Source organism: Plasmodium malariae, assembly GCF_900090045.1.
Source record: "Plasmodium malariae genome assembly, chromosome: 11".
Classification (NCBI taxonomy): domain Eukaryota; phylum Apicomplexa; class Aconoidasida; order Haemosporida; family Plasmodiidae; genus Plasmodium; species Plasmodium malariae.
The window spans coordinates 999,499-1,020,014 of NC_041785.1; the positions used below are offsets into that span (position 1 = coordinate 999,499).

The window sequence follows — 20,516 nt, forward strand, 5'->3', positions numbered from 1 at the left end:
CTAAAGCTTCTTTTATTAGTGATAAATGCGTATGTATATATATACCTCTATTAATACTCGTACTATGCCATATTATTCTTTTTAATATTCTTTTAATATGCAGGAATGTGCAAGTATGTGCACATAATTATGTGTTAATTATTTTTACTAATTTATGTGCTATTCATCCACAAACAAACACGTTGTTTATTTTACAAATAGTTTTCTGTGTTGCATCTTTTAATATCAGACTATTTTTAATGAAAAAATTTAATTCTACATTACACGTCGTTATAAATATTCATACTTTACACCATCACTGAAAAAATATATAATACCTATTTTGTAATTATGCTCTCTTCATGCTTTCTATTCATTGTCTATTTCTATTATTCCTTTTTTAATATAGAAAAAAAAAAAAAAAAAAATTACCTGTACATAATGGGCCTATTATTGAAAACCTTTTTACCTTGCTTGTTCATAACTTTTTTTAAAACGGTTCGTAACAACTCGCTTAATTACTACTTATAAATAAATAAATATATATATATATATATATATATATATATAATTATAAATACACATTTATTCTGCATAAAATGTTCTGTGAAAGAGATTCATATGAACCAGAAAACAACTCCCACAATTTAGAAAAAACATAAAAAAAATTATAGTAAAAGCAGTTACATAATTAACAAAAACAAAACAAGAAAAAAAAAATAAAAAAAATAAAATAAAACTATGTCACATATCTTTATTTTAATAAAAAGCTTGATGAGCAAAAGTTTATATATATAAATACCAAAAACACATACAAAAAAAAAAAAAAAATAGGTTGATGCCATATCTCATTATTCAATAAAAGTCCCATGTGGAAAAGTTTATTTAGATTAATACTAGAAACACAAAAAAAAAAAAAAAAAATGGAATAAAATAAATTATAAAATATTAACTGGATGTTCTCATAAAAGACGTATAAACATATAATTTACACGCACATATATATATATATATATGATAAAATTAAGGTATTTAAAACTGTATTTTAAAAATTTTTCATGTAGTTTCATTTGTTCTACGTGTTTTCTTTGTAGTATAACCGCAAATGATAATAATAAAAATAATATACTTATGTACACAACAAATGAGTGAAAATAAAAACGTAATAAACATTAAATTAAGAATTCACGAAAGCAGTATACTCAATGAAAGCCACGTATTATATTAGAACAGAAAAAAAAAAAAAAAAAAAAAAAATATATATATATATATATATATATATAAAATCATTAATTAGAAAATAGTGCATATAAATATCTTTTTCTTAACTACAACTATTTTAATAAGATAATGTAGAAATGAATATGTAGTAACATTATATAAATTTACAACATTTTGTCTAATTAGGAGTATACACAAAAATGAAATGGAATATTATACAAACAATTCAAACAATAAAAAACGTCTAATATTAAAAATTAACCAGATAAAATATATAATTTAAAAGATCTGTGTAATGCAACTAAAAATTAACGAACAACATGTGTTTATTCAAAAATTAATGCACATGTATAAATGATAAAAAAAAAAAAGAAAAAAACAAAAGTGCAATAGAGTTATCCCTACTAAAAAAAGAGTTTTTTTACAATAATTATAATTATACATATATATGTTCCTAATATTTATCGAATTCGGAAGCTCTGTAATAAAAAAAAAAAAAGAAAAAATTGTATATGACAATAATTCGTTGTTAAAAAGAAATATACTTATATTATGCCCAATTTAATAAAACAAAATTTCGTAATAAATTCCTGACCTAAATTTTCTTCCATGATTGTCTACCAAAAAAGCTCTTCCTATCATAACAAATTTTTGCAGATATGAAAAGTTGTATAAATTTATGTTTTAATAAGACAAACAAAACAGTATGAAAGAAGGATTATGCTTGATTTCTACAGTCAAGTGAATATTTTATTTTATTTTTTATATGAGTTACCATACGAATCATATATAAGTATGGGCTTCTCTTTAAAATGGCTCTTCAAACTGTTAAATATAAAAAACGTGTACGGTAACTTTTGTTGTGCAAAAATAGAAACAATACATCGTGTTTTTGAAACAAAGAATCGTTATACCATGAAAAAAAAAATAATAACAAAAAGAGATAAATAGATAAACAAACAAACAAACAAAATAAATAAATAAATAAATATATACATACATACATACATACATAAATATACATATTCGTATATGCAAAAGTTATATAAACTAGATTTGCTTATGTCCGCATTATTATTTTTTTCTTTTTTCTTATTACATGTACTCCTTATAAACAACAAACAGAAATAAAAGAGGGACAACAAATAAAGGAAATAACTTAAAAATTAGGTTTATGTAAAAATACTCCCTCGGGTGTTTATTGAAAATATCATTCATGGAGTAACCGTAATTATTATATGAGTATCTCTGACAATAAAAAAAAAATAAGATAAATGAAAACAAAATTAAATACATACATATATAAGTATATAAACGAATGAATAAGTATATGAAAAAATGAATATATAATAAATGAATGAATAAAAAAATAGACTGATTAACAAAATAGAAAAATGATGAAAAAACAAAATACTCTATTTTATTACTCTATGATATTCCTTTCTTTCATTTTCTCTCATTTTACGAACATCCTCGTAAAATGATCTCTGAAAATCAGAAAAATCGTCAGAATAGTTGTAATTTTGTTTATTCTTTGTCTCTTCTGGTTTGTTGCTTTTGCTATATGGGTTCTCACTGTGGTATGATTTTTCTATTAAGGGGTTATGTACAGGTTGTAGAGATGAATGGCATGTTATGTGTACATGTTATGTTGATATTTATATAGAAACATACACTTCTTAGCTAACTATTGTAAGATGAAAAATGAAAAATGTGCAATTCCACAAAATATTGTAATTACGTGAGTAATCGTCATTATGTAAGGCCTGATATGCTTCTTGAATCTGTTTAAATTTTGATGTAGCATCTGAACTTTTGTTTATATCAGGATGATATAATTTTACTTTTTTTAAGTATGCTTCACGTATTGTTTTCTTACAGGCATTTTTTGTTACACCTATAATAATAAGATTATATTAAATAAGTGTAAATAAATGAATATATAAATATATATATACTGTAGTTCTAATTAGGCTAATCCTTACACTACATAATATTTTACGCTCTTTCTATGTAACATATAATAGAATAAAAATCCCTTAAATTTCTAGTTATTACAATCTTATGTTTACAATTATGCATGTATTTAATTGCTTTTCTTTTTCTTTTTTTTTTTTTTTTGTACCTAAAATTTTATGATAATTCATTTTTTTCTTTTAAGAATATGTAAAACACACCCAAATAATGTATTATCAATAAAATAAAATATAATTCATAGGTGAAAAATATCAAAATATGTCAGTTAAATTAGTGAAAAATTCCTACTACATTTTTTTAAAAGAATTTAAAATTTTTTGGTTATTATTCCTTGCTAATCACTGTATACATATATATATAAATACATATTATATTACGAGAAATAATAAAAATTAAATTATTCTAAATTTTTAATATGTTACAAAAGGCAAAAAAAAAAAACATGAAAAAAACAAGGTTAATATATATAGCTTTCACCAATTTGCTATCTTTATTTTTCCTCTTTCTATATAAATATATTATTCGTTCACATTTGTTCGTCCGCGAAAAGTGCTGTTTGTTGCTTTTATGTGGAATGCTATTTGGACATAATTCCTTTTATTGATAATTACTATATATTTAGACAGAAACAAACTCTCCTTTATCTTTTTTTTTTGTTAATATATAGTAAAAAAAACAAACATGTTTAACTATGTATTAAATGTATACAAGTTAAAACACCCGCCTCAATTTAACAATTTCGGAAAATTTAAGATTATGCTATAATAACGCATTTTTGTTTTTCCCTCCCCCCTTTATATGTTAATATTCTATAATATATTTTTGTGCCTCACAAGTAATTCGCACATTTTTTTTAAAGATAAAGAAATTCCTCAGTATCTGCGCATTCAGATGAAATAAATTAAAATAAGAAGGAAAAGATAAAAAAGAAAAAAAAAAAAAAAAAGTAACAAAAATTGATTCCACTTATCCTGAATATATAGCACTACTACCCTAATTTGCAAAATATGTTCAATTAAAAAAATAAATAAATAAATAAATATATATATATATATATATATATATATATATATATATATATATAAATGTATATATAAAAAAAAAAAAAAAACAGTATTATAAATGGATAAGTTCCCTAAAAAATAAAAAATGAATAATTGTTAAAAGTAAAAAAAGATAAAAGCAATTTTTTTGTATACCATTATAATAATTAAGTAAAACAATTTTATAATATATATAGGATTGTTATTTTAGATGAAAACATTTTAACTTTGTTTTGTTTATTGTATTTATATTTTATTTTGGCAATCTGCAGATTTAAAATTTTGTTTGTTATAAATGAGCTAATATTAATTTTTTATGAAAAAAATCATTTTTTAAATGTTTGATTGTTTGGGGGAGGAGTTCACTTTCTTACAATCTGATTTATATGTACATGTATATATATATATATATATATATATATATATATATACGAATATGTGCATACATACATATATAAGTGCAAACATACAAATATACCTACATATATACGTATTTATGCGTGTACCAATCTTTGCAAATTCAAATATCACAATGCTTCCATTTTTATGAGTAAATGGAACAGTAAGGAAAAAATAACATAAAATATTGAGAATGCTTAATTTGGACAACTACAAAACAATGTCGTATATGTAAGTTTTAAAGGGAAAACGAATAATACATGGAAGAAAAAATAAAGGAATATTACACACTTAACATCTGACGCTTAAAAAATATAGATTATTACAAAAAAAGTGGAACCAAAAAAATATCAAAATGTGACAAAATTAGCACAAAAAAAACAGCGCGTTGTTTGTAACGCATTTTCTACGTATATATGTATTTGTGCCAAAAATGATTTAACCTTAATTTTTTGTTTAATAGTTTATAAATTTTATGTGTAACCCTTGATAATTTCTTACAGAAAAAATTATATTTTTATAGAAATTGAATTCCTAAAATGATACTTTATATGAAGCATATAGAGATAACATTAGAAACATAATAGTGTGTTTATTGGAGATTTTTTTTTTTTTTCTATATTTTTTTTGTTTTATTTAATTATTTGAAAGTGTAACAATAATATATGTATATTTTTTTCTTATTTTCCCCTTCTTCTACTTTACACCCCTTATGTTTTCAAACATAATAGCTTTACATGTAATAATGATTGTGGAATAATTTTTTTCATCCTTTTTTTTTTATTTTGAATGTAAAGAAATATAGAAAATTATATTAATATACAAAAATTAGTTTACGAAAACTTTTTTGCGCAGCACATAATTCTTAGCACAAAACGCATATTGAGTGTGTGATATTTATAACATTAAAAATATTTATTCATGCAAGTACGTATGTATATATATATATATATGATATGAGTACACACTTAAGCATATATTATGAATGCTAATTACATTTACACATATTTCATTTTTTTTTTTCGCGCAATATTGCAAGGAAAAAAGAGGAAAATTACAGTTTAAAAAATTACAGTTTAAAAAAATACAGTTTAAAAAAATACAGTTTAAAAAAATACAGTTTAAAAAAATACAGTTTAAAAAAATACAGTTTAAAAAAATACAGTTTAAAAAAATACATTTTTAAAAAGTACAGTTTTAAAAAGTACAGTTTTAAAAAATACGGTTAAAATAATACAGTTTTAAAAGATACAGCTTAAAAAAATACTGTTTTTAAAATGTGTATTTTCCTAATAAAAAAGATGAATAATTAAGTGCAAATAGCTATATATGTGCTCGTATGTACAGCTACGCATATGCGTGTGTACATATCATTTATTTGTATGTATGATAATTATAAGGAAAGCAATTTCTTTTGATATAACTTTGCATAGACAGCAATGTATTTATATTTACACCATTGTTACTTAACTGTTTGCGTATTATTGCTGTGTTTTAAGACATGTTTTAATACAAATAATTAGAATTTTCATTTGGTTTATTCATATGCATATATACACGTACATTTATGCCATGGACATAGACACATATACAAATAATATATACACGTACGCATAATGTATATACATATATATATATATATATACACATGTGCAGTCTTCTCTTTTTAGTATGAATTCTTTGCTAATATCCCCTAATCATATTCTTACAATACTTTAATTTTCCCTTTTTTTCCTTTTTTTTTCTGTAAACGTATAATTTTTTGTATGTGATGATTTTATTTTGTTTATAATTTTCTTTTTTCCTCCATCCCTCTTTTTTTTTTTTACAAAAAAAAAAAAACAAATTATACAGAATAACCCTTTGTTGTATGTTAATGCCTAAAATAAAATGCCAAATTTTTTTAAATTAAAAAAGTCCAAAGAAGAAAATGTGTTACAACCAAAATTAGTAACAAAAGCTATAATTTCCTCCGATTTTATCAAAAAATTACCAAAATATGAAGATAAAAGAACGATAATATATTATTGGGGAAAAAGGGTTATAAATGAAAATGATGATACACCTGAACATTTACCAACCATATATACTGAACTGAGTAGCGTAAAAATTAAGGAAATCAGTTGTAATAAAACATGTGCTTTATTTTTAAGCAATGCAGGAAATATGTATTCATTTGGAAAAGGATTACATGGAGAATTAGGACAAGGTAATTTAATTGTTTATAATGTACAACCTTCACTTATTGAATCAGTTAATAATATAAAGCAAATAGCTTGTGGTTATAATCACTCTCTTTGTTTATCAAATGATAATATTCTTTATTCATGGGGGCATGGAAATTATAATGGGCTAAAATGTAATTTTGATAAATTTGTACCAACTGTTTTAAATATAATAGAATATGGAGATGTAATTGAAACAACATTAAATGCTTTGTCTCATTTAATAAATAATTATGAAAAATGTGAAAGAAAAAAAAAAGTATGTACACAAATTTATGCAAAATATAATCAAAGTATAGCTGTTTGTGATAATAATACTTCTATGTATATATGGGGAGAAACATATAATAATTATTTGAAATATATTCCTACCTTTTTTTATAAATTTGAATCTAATAAAATAAAACAAATAGCGATGGGCAAAAATTTTGCTATTTTATTATTAATAAATGGTGAATTATATGGATGGGGAGATGGCACATATGGAGAGTTATGCAGACGTTCATTTGATTATGAAGGGGGGTGTTATTGTATTTATCCTGAACAGTTAATATTAAGAGATGCTAATAATAAAAAGTTACCAAATATTAATAAAGTAAGTGCAGGTGCAAGGCATGTATTGTTGATAACTGAAGATGAACATGTATGGTCCTTTGGAGATAAAATATCAGGACAGTGTGGAATTTCTGGTTTTCAAAATATTGTTACAACACCAAAATTTGTTGAATTACATGAAAATAATCAAAAAGCTAAAAAAGTATTTTGTGGAGAAAGACATTCAGCTTGTATAAATAAATTCAATCAACTGTACATGTGGGGTCATTCAGCACATCATAAATTAATTTTTACTGCTTGTTCAGATTTTTTATTAAATCAAAATGTACAGCCAGGTATTTCTATTCAATCAGGACTAAAGCAGAAGTTTAATAAAGCCACACTAATTTACTCTATGTTACATCAAAAGGTTACTAACGCATATTTAGGTGATGATTTTACAATTGTCGTTGTTGGGGGTGAAACATGTGAAAAACTTAAGCAAGGTGATCAGTACTCTGACAAAACATTTTATTCTGTTCAAGAAGAAAGCGCATATGTTTCAACGTAGTAAGTGAATCCACTTTGCATATATATGTTATACATTTTTGTCTTTTTAAATTCCTTATTAATTATTTGTTGAATAGAAGAGAAAAATAATATTAATTAAATATAGATCTCCTCTCCCTACATGAATCCATAATTGTTTTAAAATAACTTTTTAAATTTTATAAATATGTATAGTGTGTTCCCTTTTTTTTTTTTTTTTTTTTTTTTTTCATGTTATATCGTGCTTATTTTGGAACACTCTTCAGCGTTTATCAAATGTGCGCACATATAAATGCGTATATGTATAAATATTTATATATATATTTACTTATAATATATTTATAATATATATATAATATACATATATGCATGTGCATGTGTTTGTGTTTTCTTTTTCTTTTTTTTTTTTTTGTTTTTTCTTTAATTATTTTGTAATTTATTTGTTGAAGTTGCATATTTATCACCCGTTGCTTTAAATAACCTCATGTCATACCCACACACTTTAATTACGTACACTCCTATACATATATTTATATCTCCACCAGGTTGTGCAGTGTACATCCATACATTTACAGATAATATGGTGGACCAATTGGCTAAATTTTTCATTTCAATATATTTACTTTCAAACAAAATTTTGAATTATATTATTATTTGCATTGGTAATATATATATTTTTTGTCTAATTAAATTTTATAAGTAGAAAACATTTAATCGGGAAATTCATTTTTTTTTTTTTTATTTTAAAAATGGTATACATTTGTAACAGCTTATAGGACAAGCCATTGAAATTTTCAACAAAAAAAAAAAAAGAAAAAAAACAAATATAACAAAATATAATAAAAAAACGATAATTTGTGAATATTAATTCGCTATAGGTGCAAGACGAGATTATTTATTATTTGCTAACATATGTACATAAAATTAGTAATTTGTTCCCATCTGCTCCTCTAATTATTATGCGTTTAAGATAACAGGAGAATAAAAATATCCTCTTTAAAATAGAAAAACGCTCTAACTAATTGAAAAATTGTGCACATATCTGTGCAAAATTATGTACATCGCATATGTATCTTCATATTTTTATGTGCTTGTGCTTGTGCTTGTGCTTGTGTTTATGTAGATATAGGGTAAAATCTTCCTTCATGTTTGAACCGAGCAAAATGTCCTCTACGGAACTTCTTGGCCTATATAATTGTCTCATAAGTTTGTACTTGTGATTTAAAGTGAATAATGGTAAAAAAAGTGAGATTCGATTCAATGTATGTTTCAATAAATGAAAAAGAATTTATGATAACGCAATTTAGTAATAACGCTTTTGCTAAAGATGTGTGACATCTTAACTTAACATTCATATCTATTGATTCGATAATTTTCTCCGACTTTTTAAGGGAGAAATAAATTGTGTAAACATTAATACATATCTTAACTATACAAAACAATATTGTTAAAAAGGTAGATAGGATTATTTCATCTTCACTCGCAACTTCTTCATCTTTTATTAATAAAAAGAAAAAATCAATTAAAAAGCTTAAAACTGGAAAAAAAAAAAAAAAAAAAAAGTAGCAAAAAGTGTGTGCATATGTGCATGTACTTGTATGTATTTGTATTTTTATTTGTGTAAGGGCATATATATGTATATTATTTCGGCACGTTCTTTTGTGCGTGTGTTTTCGTAGGGGTATATTCCAATGAGAAGAAGCATTTAGTGCATTTAAAAAGAGTAGATAACAGGACTAGCGGACAAGCAAGTTAGTGCGTACATGCATATGCGTTACACATTGAATAATTTCTGCATTCGGTTTGTGAATTACCTAAATTGGTTGCAGTAAAGAATATTATGGAAAATATTTCAAAACATTCTTGGTGTAAAATTATAGAGAGAAAGAAAGAAAAAACAAAAATATATATTAAGAAAATATCTAAATAAAAAAAAATAGACCAAATATATCTGAGAGGAGTTTTATATAAAGGTGCGGGACCACTAATTTTTCGTCGAAATAAAGACAAGCGAATTTTTTCATATAATCCGGATATTCTGCGTAAAGACATTTTTATCCCCCTTCTTTTATTTAAAAATAAAATGTACTATTTTGTTGCTACGTTGACTTATGTTATAGTTCGCATATGTATTCTTGTACTTTCTACCTTTCTCATTAATGTATTTCACAACTTCCTATATAATACTCTATATTAATTTCACTTTTGCGCTCGTTCATATAACTTGAGCGACTTTGCAAAAAGGTGCATACGTTTGTGCTTATATGCGTGTGTGTGGATGTACATGTATGAATAGCGCTATACCTATATTACATGTATTGCCTACGTTTATGCATCTGTATATATCTACGCCCACATAAATGTAATACGATATAGTAATAAAAAAACAAACCTGGTATTTTTATTTAAAAAAGCGCACTCAAGTGATTTTTAAATTCTTTTCAATATACATAGGAAAATAAATGTTTGCTGATGTATATAAAAACATATTAAAAAAAAAAATTAACTGATTGATGATGTTCTTTTTTGTGTAATTAAGACTAAAAAAAAAAAAAAAAAAAAAAAAAAGTAAAACAAAATAACTCAATGCAGTACTTTGATGTACATTAAGACTACTATTCGTTACATATGAAAAGCATGAAAAGCGGCTTCAAAAAAAGAAAAAAAAAAAAAAAATACATCTACTTATATAATATATCTCTATACATATTTATTTATATGTGTACATAAATACACGCGTACATAGAGCAAAACTAAATAAACGCTGTCACAAATTTATAACCTTAAAAACACAAACTTAAAACAATTTTTCGAATGCTTTAAAAAATGTTAAGGTTTTCAAATTAAACAAAAGTGGAGGGGAAACATTCATAAATGCACTCTATCATAAAAAATACATGTGTATATATATGTATGCATATATATATGCATGTGTATAATTAAAATTTGGTTACGAGCACACAAATAAAAAAATAATAATAAGGATATAAAATTATGCATCAATCATATTTTTATAATTTGTAAAAATGGTAAGCAAATTAAATAAAAGGTGCACATTTTAGACATATGCTTTGTTAAAGTATACATTTATATATATTACAAAAATAAAAATATACCTTTGTAATAATGATATTTTTACGCAAACTTATTGAAAATACCATATTATACGATGTACACCAAAAAAAGAAAATACACACACAAATATACATATAATACACATATACATATACACATAAATATACAGATGCACGTATATATACATATAAATATCTATATATATATATATAAAAGACCATTTTCTTCTCCCCTTTTTTGAAAAACATACTATTTTGCAAATTTCGAAACAATTTCGTAAAAACCTTTCTATTTTTTGCCAAAATGATACATAAATGTAATTCTTAAACCTACAGCGGCTATACATTATCCCTTTTTAAAATAAAAATTTCTCTCTCTTTTTTTTTTTTTTTTTTTTGTAGAATCCTTTCAATTTGGGTATCATTTATAGGTACACATATCAACATTCTCATAATAATCTTCACCATCAAAAATGGCTACCATTTTTTGCAAAATGACAAAAAAAAAAAAAAAAAATAGAAAGATGTATTATACATTCCGTATCTATATCTATATATTTTTTTCCCTTCGAAACATTAGCAGTATTGTGCATATGCCATTTATTTTAAGCCTTTTTTTTTAAATATCCAAAACGGGAAAAGCAAAAGAAAAAAAAAAAAAAATTAAATTAAAAATAAATAACAAATAAGTAGCATATTAGTAACAAATAAATTACAAATAATAAATAAGTACCATATAATAAATAAATACAAAATGACAATTATGCAACGAATATCAAAGAATGCATAATGCGCACCAATAAATTACCTAATGATAAACTTCCACCCTGTCTTTCCCCTACATGTACACATTTTTTGAGTCATAGTCGTCGTAGGAGTTAAAATTGTCATCATAGTAACTTTCATTTTCATTATAACACAATTCATCATATTTCGTTTTACAAAAAATTTCCCAAGGCGTCCAATGAGGATACTCCGTTTCAATTTGTAGTTCTTTGTGGGCATCTCTACTCTCCCATGCTAATAATTTGGATAAACTAACTAAACATCCAAAGAATTTAGCAGCATATTTTTTATTTTTTTTAAAATCGGATAGAGTAAAATTTCCTTCATTTGATGGTTGAATAGCATCATTCATTTGACATAACCAATCTTCAAATTTGGGTTCCTCTAAATAATGGGATTTTAATCTTTCCATTTGTATATTAAAAAATACTTGAATTTCATGATCTCTTATTACACAGTCAGCATCTAAATCAATTAATTTAAACCAAAATTCTATAGATCTGTTAGTAGTCATATCTTCATAATTCATAATAAAATATATCCAGTCATTTAAGCACATATATTTTTGATTAGGTCCTGCTAATTTCATTGATATCCTTGACCATATTCTATTAACTATAAAATCATTTAATGAGTGATTGTCAAACCGATATAAATCATTGTCATCTATTAACATATCTTTACAACTACTAGTCTGACAGAAAGTACAATAGTACACATAAAAATGAGAATAACTAAAATACTGTCTTACATGCTGAACTTTTATTGTATCATCTAGACAACACCATATATGAGCTAAATCATGTTTTCTCAAATCATTTAAATATATTTTATTCGTATCATTTATATCTATATGATAGTATATTCTAACTATTACAGATTCTATATATCTTTCTAAAAACTCTGCATGTTCTAATAAAAACTGTAACGATTTATTCCTTCTTAATACTTCCCTTAGATATATATCAAAATCTTTGAATTCTAGGTAGTCTTTATTATTATCCCCTTTTATTGCATTAAAAAAATTTACAATAGAGCATTTTTTGTAAGGCACTTCTATATGCTCTTCTTTATGATTTGACGTTATATCTACTACATCTTCCATATCATCCAAAGATAATTCTTTTTTCCTACATTCATTTTCTCTTATACTACATAACGGAGGAGAACTATTCTCACCATGTATATCCTTTTTACTTTTATTAAATGAGCTACTATATCTATCATCATTGTAATAACTTGGATCCTTTGTTCCATCAATAAAACGATTACAGAAATATTTTCTTGTATCTTCATATGTTATAAAATCTTCATTTACTTTCTCAATTCGAGAAAACAAGGTATGACTCATATATCTACCTATCTTTAAAAAATTTACTACTATTAAATTTTCAAAGGATTCTAAATACATTTTATTATTACATACCATAAATATCTTTTTTAGTTTTATATCTGTGTCTTCATTTATTAACCTTCCAATTTTTACTGTCATCTTTGGTATTAAAATTTCTGCATGCGTCTTTGCACTTTTCAAATATATTTTATTATTTTCACCTAGTGCACCATTATTATTATTACTATCATTGCTATCCTTATTATCATTGCTATCCTTATTATTATTATTATTATCTTTGCTATCATTATTGTTATTACAGCCATTATTGTTATTATTATTATTATCATCATCATCATCATAATTATTATTATCATAATTATTATCAACATTTTTATCTTCATTAATATCTTCATTAATATCTTCATTATTATCATCATTATAATTACTACTACCATTATTATCATTATTACTAACATTATTATGTTTATAATTACTGTGTATATTATTATGCGCATTTTCATACACTCCTATCAGTGCGTCTCCCATCTCCTTGTTCTGGTTTAACATAAGCTGTCCTTGTTTATTTTTTTTTGGGGGTCCATCCTTATTCCTTTTACTTCCCTGTTTCTCAATTATATCATTTTTCATCCATCCACCGCTTACGTGAAGAAGGTCATCCTTACTTATCCTCTCTTCTACCTCCTTTTTCATATTTTTAGTTATTTCATCATTTAGTGTGTTAGTTTCCATATTAGAAAATATGTTGCTTCGGTTTTCACTTCCTCCATGTATTTCACTTTTTTCCTTTTCAACGTTGTACTTATTGTTATGCATAACAGGGTCAATACGAGAAATATCATTGCTGATAAAATCTGTGTCAATGTTATCCTTTTTAAAATTTTTCTTACTATCATCTGGTACAATATAATTATACATTACTGCAGTTATTTCATTCTTTTCTTTTTTTTTTTTTTTTTCCCTGTTATTAGTCAAATCGATGCATTTGTTACTATCATACGAATTAATCTCGTTGTTCTGTTTTTGCTTAAATGCATCATTAGTTCGTACATTTTCCACACTATGCCGATATTTCATGGTCATTGTATTTTTATTAGCACCTGAATTACAAGTAAAAGCAGAATCTGTGTTTATGCCACTCGATTCCCTTTCATTTAGTCTTTTCTTGATTATGTAATCTTTTTCATTACTTATACAGCTGTTTAAACGGTCATTTATTGGTTCGCTTAGTACATGCATATCCGGCTCCTCTTTGTTATTCGGTACAATATTTTTTTTGTTTAAATGATTTTGCTCCTTATGTTTATTTATCATTTCACAAAAATTAGAGGTATCCTTCACATCATTGTTATTATATGCTATTTTCATTTTACTACTTACTTTTCTTTGTCGTTGTTGATGTTGTTCTTGTTGAACATGTTTTTCTTGATCATGTTTTTCTTGTTCTTGTCTTTCTTGTTCTTGTCTTTCTTGTTCTTGTTTTTCTTGTTCTTGTCTTTCTTGTTCTTGTCTTTCTTGTTCTTGTCTTTCTTGTTTTTCTTGTTGGTACCTTTTCTGCTCTCTTTTTTCCCGTTTATGTGCTAGGAGATCATTTATTATATCGCTACCTTTTATACCCTCTCTGTCTATTATTTCTTCCTTATCAATTATTATGCTTTCTTTTCCTAATTCTCCCACTCTATCCACAGTAGTATGTACGACACTACTATCAGCAGACATAATGTTTTTAACAATACCATTACATGAATAGTAATTCTTTTCAGATTCTTTCTCTCCTTTCAAACTATTATATTCAATGTTTTTCTTTATATGATGAAATGGTGGTATTACATCCGTGTTAAAGGAATTTCCTGAATTACATTTAGCTTTGTGTAATTGATGATCTAACCAACTGTCTATCTCATTAGGATTTTCTTTTAATTTTATTTTTACATTTTGTATGAACAGCCAATTATCTTCATCCATTAAAAATTCTCTCATTATTTCCCCTTCTAAAAAAAAACGAGCAAACTTTTTTATTTCCTTCATTTCCCTCCTTTCAGAAAAAGGTGAAGAAAGCATTTTCAAATTCAAAGTCGGCTTATCATTATGTACAGGCGCCTTTGAAGAGCTTTTGCTTCCATTCATTTTTTCAGTAGCGGTGGATAGTAGTGCCTGTCAGTAGGACTAGTTAGTAGGACTAGTTAGTAGGACTAGTTAGTAGGACTAGTTAGTAGGACTAGTTACTAGGACTAGTTAGTAGGACTAGTTAGTAGCACTTGTTAGTAGCACGTGTTAGTAGCACTTGTTAGTCCTGCTTGTCGCTGTACTATTCGCACTTCGCTACTCTCACGCAACCTTCAAATTCTTCTGCTTTAAGTTTTATGTTACAATTTTTTACATGTTACTTCTACGAGTGGACAATTGTGCCTTAATGAAATTTGAGAACAAATACATGCATGTGTGTACATATATCAGTAGGAATATATGTAGGCATATTATGTATGTACGAACATTAGTGTACATTTTTTATTTTTAAAATACGTTAAAAATTTCATACTTTTTCCCATGAAAAATAACGTTCTTTGTGCTTTAATTATTCTGTATGGAGAGCAATTTGCTTGAGTCAGAAAAAGTTATTCACTCCTTAATCTTCGCTTACCTTAACACAGGCATATACGTGTATGCATTTATATACATACATATATATATACATACATATATATACACATACATATATATACACATACATATATATACATACGTACATATCCACATACACATATGTAAATACATTTACGCGAACATTTGCATATACGAGCTAGTTCTTCGTTTAGTCCACAAAAATTATTATAGTATTAAACAAAAAAAAAAAAAAAAAAAAAAAAAAAGGACATTAAATTTATTCATTAGATCATTTCATTAAATTAATTCAATTTATTTGAAAATAGAGCAATTTAAAATGAGGGTCCACGAGGGGAGTTATATGTATAATTACACATTTTGTATATGTATTATATGTACATACATATATGGGAAAGAATGGAAAAGAAATGTTAAAAATATATAATTCGTTCATCCCTCTTCTATTTTTACTCTTACATTTGTACGGTTCAAATATGGCATGAAAGTGAATTTGCTGTGCTGAAACAAAAACTAAATTAAATTATGTTAAGCTAAATTATGTTAATTTATACTGAATTAAGTTAAATCAAATCAAATCAAATAAACACGTGCCGAGCATCCGTAGAGTATCCAAAAAATATATGAAGAAATCAAAAAATAGAAGTCTCAGGGTGCTTAGCAAAAAATTTGCAAACATAAATATATATACATGTATAAATAAAAATGTATGTTTATTTATTTATTTAATTATATATGTGTATAATTATGTACTTATATATGCTATACACATTTGTATGTGTGAATCGGCCCTTCTTAACAAATCATCTGTCCAGTAGAGTAATAAAATTTCACCATGAAAAAAAAGTAATCACATACGTAGTGTGTTAATATATCTATGCTTAGGTTATTATTAGTATTATTTAATCACTTTTTTTTTTTTTTTTTTTTTTTTTAAGTTTTTACATAATTATTATGAACATTGTTACTATTCTCCGCCTTCGTAAGAATAAACCGCCATTTTGTGAATATCCCTTATGAGTGATAAGATTATTATGAAAATCTGCTAATGTTTTAATTATAATATAAGAAACATATGTACACATTATTATTTATGCGTACGGTTAAATTTATAATAAGGGGGGAAATAAAATTGTGTTTGTAATTTAATTTATTTTTCTAATTGTTTGTATTGTTTGTATTTTTTGTACTGTTTGTACTGTTTGTACTATTTGTACTGTTTGTACTGTTTGTACTGTTTGTACGGTTTGTACTGTTTGTACGGTTTGTATGGTTTGTACGGTTTGAAATTTTTTTTTTTTCCTACGAACAAATTTGCGCTAACATTAACGTGTCTTGTATCTCTGTGATATGCATGAAATTAACTGATAAAAAAAAAAAAATAATACTACGTAATGCATCTAATACAATGTAGTACTACCAATACCATGTGGCACTACTAATACAACTTAATACTATATAGTAGTAAAATAAATATTTAATATTTCTCCTTACTTATAAAGATATTACTGAGATTTTTTTACATATGAATATTTTAGCAATTATTTTAAATGTAGCAAATTTTAGTTTTACTTGAACAAAGACATCCGAACCAAAACTCTTAAAAGGAAAAGAACTAATATTGGTTGTGCTAAAACGAATAAGAAGTAGCAAATAATTACATTGTAAGTAGCGATATTTTATGTAGTGATGCTATAAGTAGCTGAATTATAAGTAGTAGTATATTTATTTAAAAAAAAAAGGTAAATAGCTCCATTTTTGCTTACAGAAAATACTTTATCATAAAATGTTCAAGTGCTTAAAATAAATTGCCAATAATATATAGTTACATCCTTTTCTCATATAAGTTTAAAAAATTCGTATTTTCTTATTTTCCAAATTTCTTTAGACACCTTTTTCTTTTAAACAAAATTTGTATAGAAAAGTATATAATGAATACACACACAAATATATATATATATATATATAATATATACTACGATGTAGTGCTTTTATGTAGGGCTTTTTTTTCCTTTGCATCCTACTTCAAATTTCCTTAAAAAACAATTTTGCTTTAATTTTTTATACAAATTTATAAATGGAAAAAAATGCACGTATTGAAATGGTAATAAGGAGGGTAAACAAAAAATTATAACTTAAAAATATAATAATAATCAAATAAAAATATTTAATTAAAAAAAAAAAAAATGGAAAGAAAAAAAGTAAAGGAAAAAAAAAGAGAAATAGAAATAGAGATAGAAACGGTATCAGAAATGGAAGCAGTAGAAGAAATCGAAACAATAGTAGAAATAGAACAAGGAAAAAAAAAAAAAATTTAACAATAATCTTAATTTATTAATATACGTTTTTGAAGAAGATTGTATATTTTATTAAAATATTGGCGTGTACAATCTTTATACTCTTCTTAGGAATTCTCTAACAAAGTATTTAACGCAAGAGTCTCATTCCAATCTGCCTTGATCAAAGCATTCTATAAAATGAAAAATAAAACGTGAAAAATGTGGGATGCTCAACAAACAGGACCGTTTTTACGTATTATATTATATCGTAGTGCACTTTATTTATGATACTACACTGCATATATGGTACTACAATATATTATATCATATAATGTTATATATATGTGTATATATTTTTTTTTAAGGACCTTTGCTTGATCCTCCGTAAAGCCCATTTCTGTTATCTTTTTAATCTAAAAAAAGTAGATGTAAAATTAGGAACAATTAAAATATGGGTAAATAAAAATGAAAGGAAAAATAGGGGACATTTTAAAAGTATATTTTTCGTTTTCCTTTTGGTATATTACTATAACTTCTCTTGGTTCTAATTTTGGGCCAGTGGCAAATGTTTTAGTCCATACACTGAACAAAAGAAAGATACAAAAACAGTTGCATATATGTATATGTATATGTATATATATATATATATAAGATTATGTTAATAATAAAAAAAAGCGTACATTTTGTTATATATATATATGTGTAAATATGAATACATGTGCATATGTATATGCTCCTCTCAGTGTTATACGTATGTATTGAAACCTTGCTGTTTTTAAAAAAAGCGAATAATTCTCTTTGTACATTTTGGCTACTTCCGCATCTTGAGGATCATCTGAAGGGAAAATGTTGAATGTGCATAAATAATGTTACAAGTACTTAAGATATTCTACATACACAAATATATGTGTACAAATGTATACACATATACATACATATAAACCTTTATGAAGTAATTATACGCATGCGCTTGTTCATATTTGTCGTGTATATACCAGGTTGTGGATCTGATAACAGAGCTTGAATTGACAAAAGTGCTGTTCTAATTGTTAGTGCAGGGCTCCATTCATTTTTTAAAACGTCCAAACATATTGCACCTGTTTGACTGGAAATATTCGGATGCCATATTTTAGTGTTAAATTTTATCTAAAGAATATGGGGAAAGTTACATGCATTAGTTTTTATTCACACGTATTGTATTCTTAAATTTCCTTATAATGGAGCAAAAATTTTCAAGGTGTTAAATACACGGATATATATGCAAATATGTTTACGCAAAAAAAAGGTGTTAACAGGTCATCATATATATTACGCATGCATATATATATATAAACATATAGGTATAATATATGCGTATGAACATATTATAGATTTAGATGGCTCAAATAATTACTAACTTTAGGTGGATTGTATGGATAATCATTAGGTATAGTTATGTCCAAAATAAAATGACCGTCTTCATATGGTGTTCCCGCCGGTCCCTTTATAAAACCTACCCACTCGAAAATATTTGAATCTTTTATATGTGCATCTATCTCCTGCACATTTTCGTTTTCAATGTCTTTTAATTCCTGATTAAGTATAGTATACATTATTGTGTGTACTGCTACTGCGTACATTGATTTTTCATTTTTGTAAATGCATCAAAGGGTATATCACTTCATAAGCATATGGAATTGTACATGAACATGTACATATACACAAATACATAAATATATAAACACAAACCATACACCAATGTAAATTTTCACCTATAAGTATTAATGTAACATATTTTCCTAACATTCTTCTTTTTCTTTTCTTTACTTATGTTACATTATTGTATTTTATCTTTTTTGTTTTTCTTTTTTTTTATTACCTTTTGCAATCTCAATAACTCCTTCGAATTTCGCGATGTTGAATTCATCCTCCATATACATTAATAATGAACATATATATATATATTAATGATGTATATATACAAATATATGTATATATTATACATATATATACTACATGTGAATAAATAGAGCTCTCTGTATTTTCCTTAGGAAACAATGTTGGAAACTATTCATACAAATATTGACATTTATAAAAATATATTTATGTATACACACAAGGTAATAATAATAAATTCACTATAGTTTAATTTTATCCACTATTTTTTCCCAAAATTTATTTCAGATAAACATCGTAAATATTGTTTTAATGTGTACATAATAAATATATATATAAATATATTCATATATATATATATATATATCTTCCATAACAATAAAATCGGTAAATGAAAAAACTAAAAAAAAATTATGTGAAAAATAAATCAAAAAAGGAAAATAAATTTTATGCATATATATGCAGCAACTTGTATTGAGAATAAAAAGGAAAAATGGAAAGATGAAATTTGTCAAGGGGAAAGAGGAAAAGGAAAATAGAAAAACAAAAATGGAAAAACGATAAAGGAAAAACGAAAAAAAGAAAAGTCATAAATGGAG

At 25.0% G+C, this 20,516-nt stretch overlaps 5 protein-coding genes across 5 annotated transcripts; 1 reads left to right on the forward strand and 4 right to left on the reverse strand.

Annotated features, from left to right (window-relative positions):
• Positions 1 to 1,654: 1,654 nt before the first annotated feature.
• On the reverse strand, positions 1,655 to 3,347 carry PmUG01_11029300 (DnaJ protein, putative; the record flags this gene model as incomplete). The annotated part of the gene is made up of 7 exons (XM_029005943.1): positions 1,655 to 1,679; positions 1,796 to 1,835; positions 1,976 to 2,025; positions 2,300 to 2,448; positions 2,628 to 2,791; positions 2,942 to 3,097; positions 3,326 to 3,347. 7 exons carry the CDS (start codon positions 3,345 to 3,347, stop codon positions 1,655 to 1,657), a joined length of 606 nt encoding a protein of 201 aa, XP_028862482.1.
• A 3,162-nt stretch (positions 3,348 to 6,509) lies between these two features.
• On the forward strand, positions 6,510 to 7,949 carry PmUG01_11029400 (regulator of chromosome condensation, putative; the record flags this gene model as incomplete). Its single annotated transcript, XM_029005945.1, has 1 exon — positions 6,510 to 7,949. The coding sequence occupies one exon, from the start codon at positions 6,510 to 6,512 to the stop codon at positions 7,947 to 7,949; it is 1,440 nt and encodes a 479-aa protein (XP_028862483.1).
• A 1,165-nt stretch (positions 7,950 to 9,114) lies between these two features.
• PmUG01_11029500 (conserved Plasmodium protein, unknown function) lies at positions 9,115 to 9,979 on the reverse strand (the record flags this gene model as incomplete). Its single annotated transcript, XM_029005946.1, has 2 exons — positions 9,115 to 9,464; positions 9,742 to 9,979. 2 exons carry the CDS (start codon positions 9,977 to 9,979, stop codon positions 9,115 to 9,117), a joined length of 588 nt encoding a protein of 195 aa, XP_028862484.1.
• Positions 9,980 to 11,839: 1,860 nt separating this feature from the next.
• On the reverse strand, positions 11,840 to 15,268 carry PmUG01_11029600 (phosphatase 2A regulatory subunit-related protein, putative; the record flags this gene model as incomplete). Its single annotated transcript, XM_029005947.1, has 1 exon — positions 11,840 to 15,268. The coding sequence occupies one exon, from the start codon at positions 15,266 to 15,268 to the stop codon at positions 11,840 to 11,842; it is 3,429 nt and encodes a 1,142-aa protein (XP_028862485.1).
• Positions 15,269 to 18,167: 2,899 nt separating this feature from the next.
• Positions 18,168 to 19,948, reverse strand: PmUG01_11029700 (ubiquitin-conjugating enzyme, putative; the record flags this gene model as incomplete). Its single annotated transcript, XM_029005948.1, has 7 exons — positions 18,168 to 18,233; positions 18,411 to 18,455; positions 18,570 to 18,624; positions 18,808 to 18,877; positions 19,038 to 19,188; positions 19,440 to 19,613; positions 19,901 to 19,948. The coding sequence occupies 7 exons, from the start codon at positions 19,946 to 19,948 to the stop codon at positions 18,168 to 18,170; spliced, it is 609 nt and encodes a 202-aa protein (XP_028862486.1).
• Positions 19,949 to 20,516: the final 568 nt, after the last annotated feature.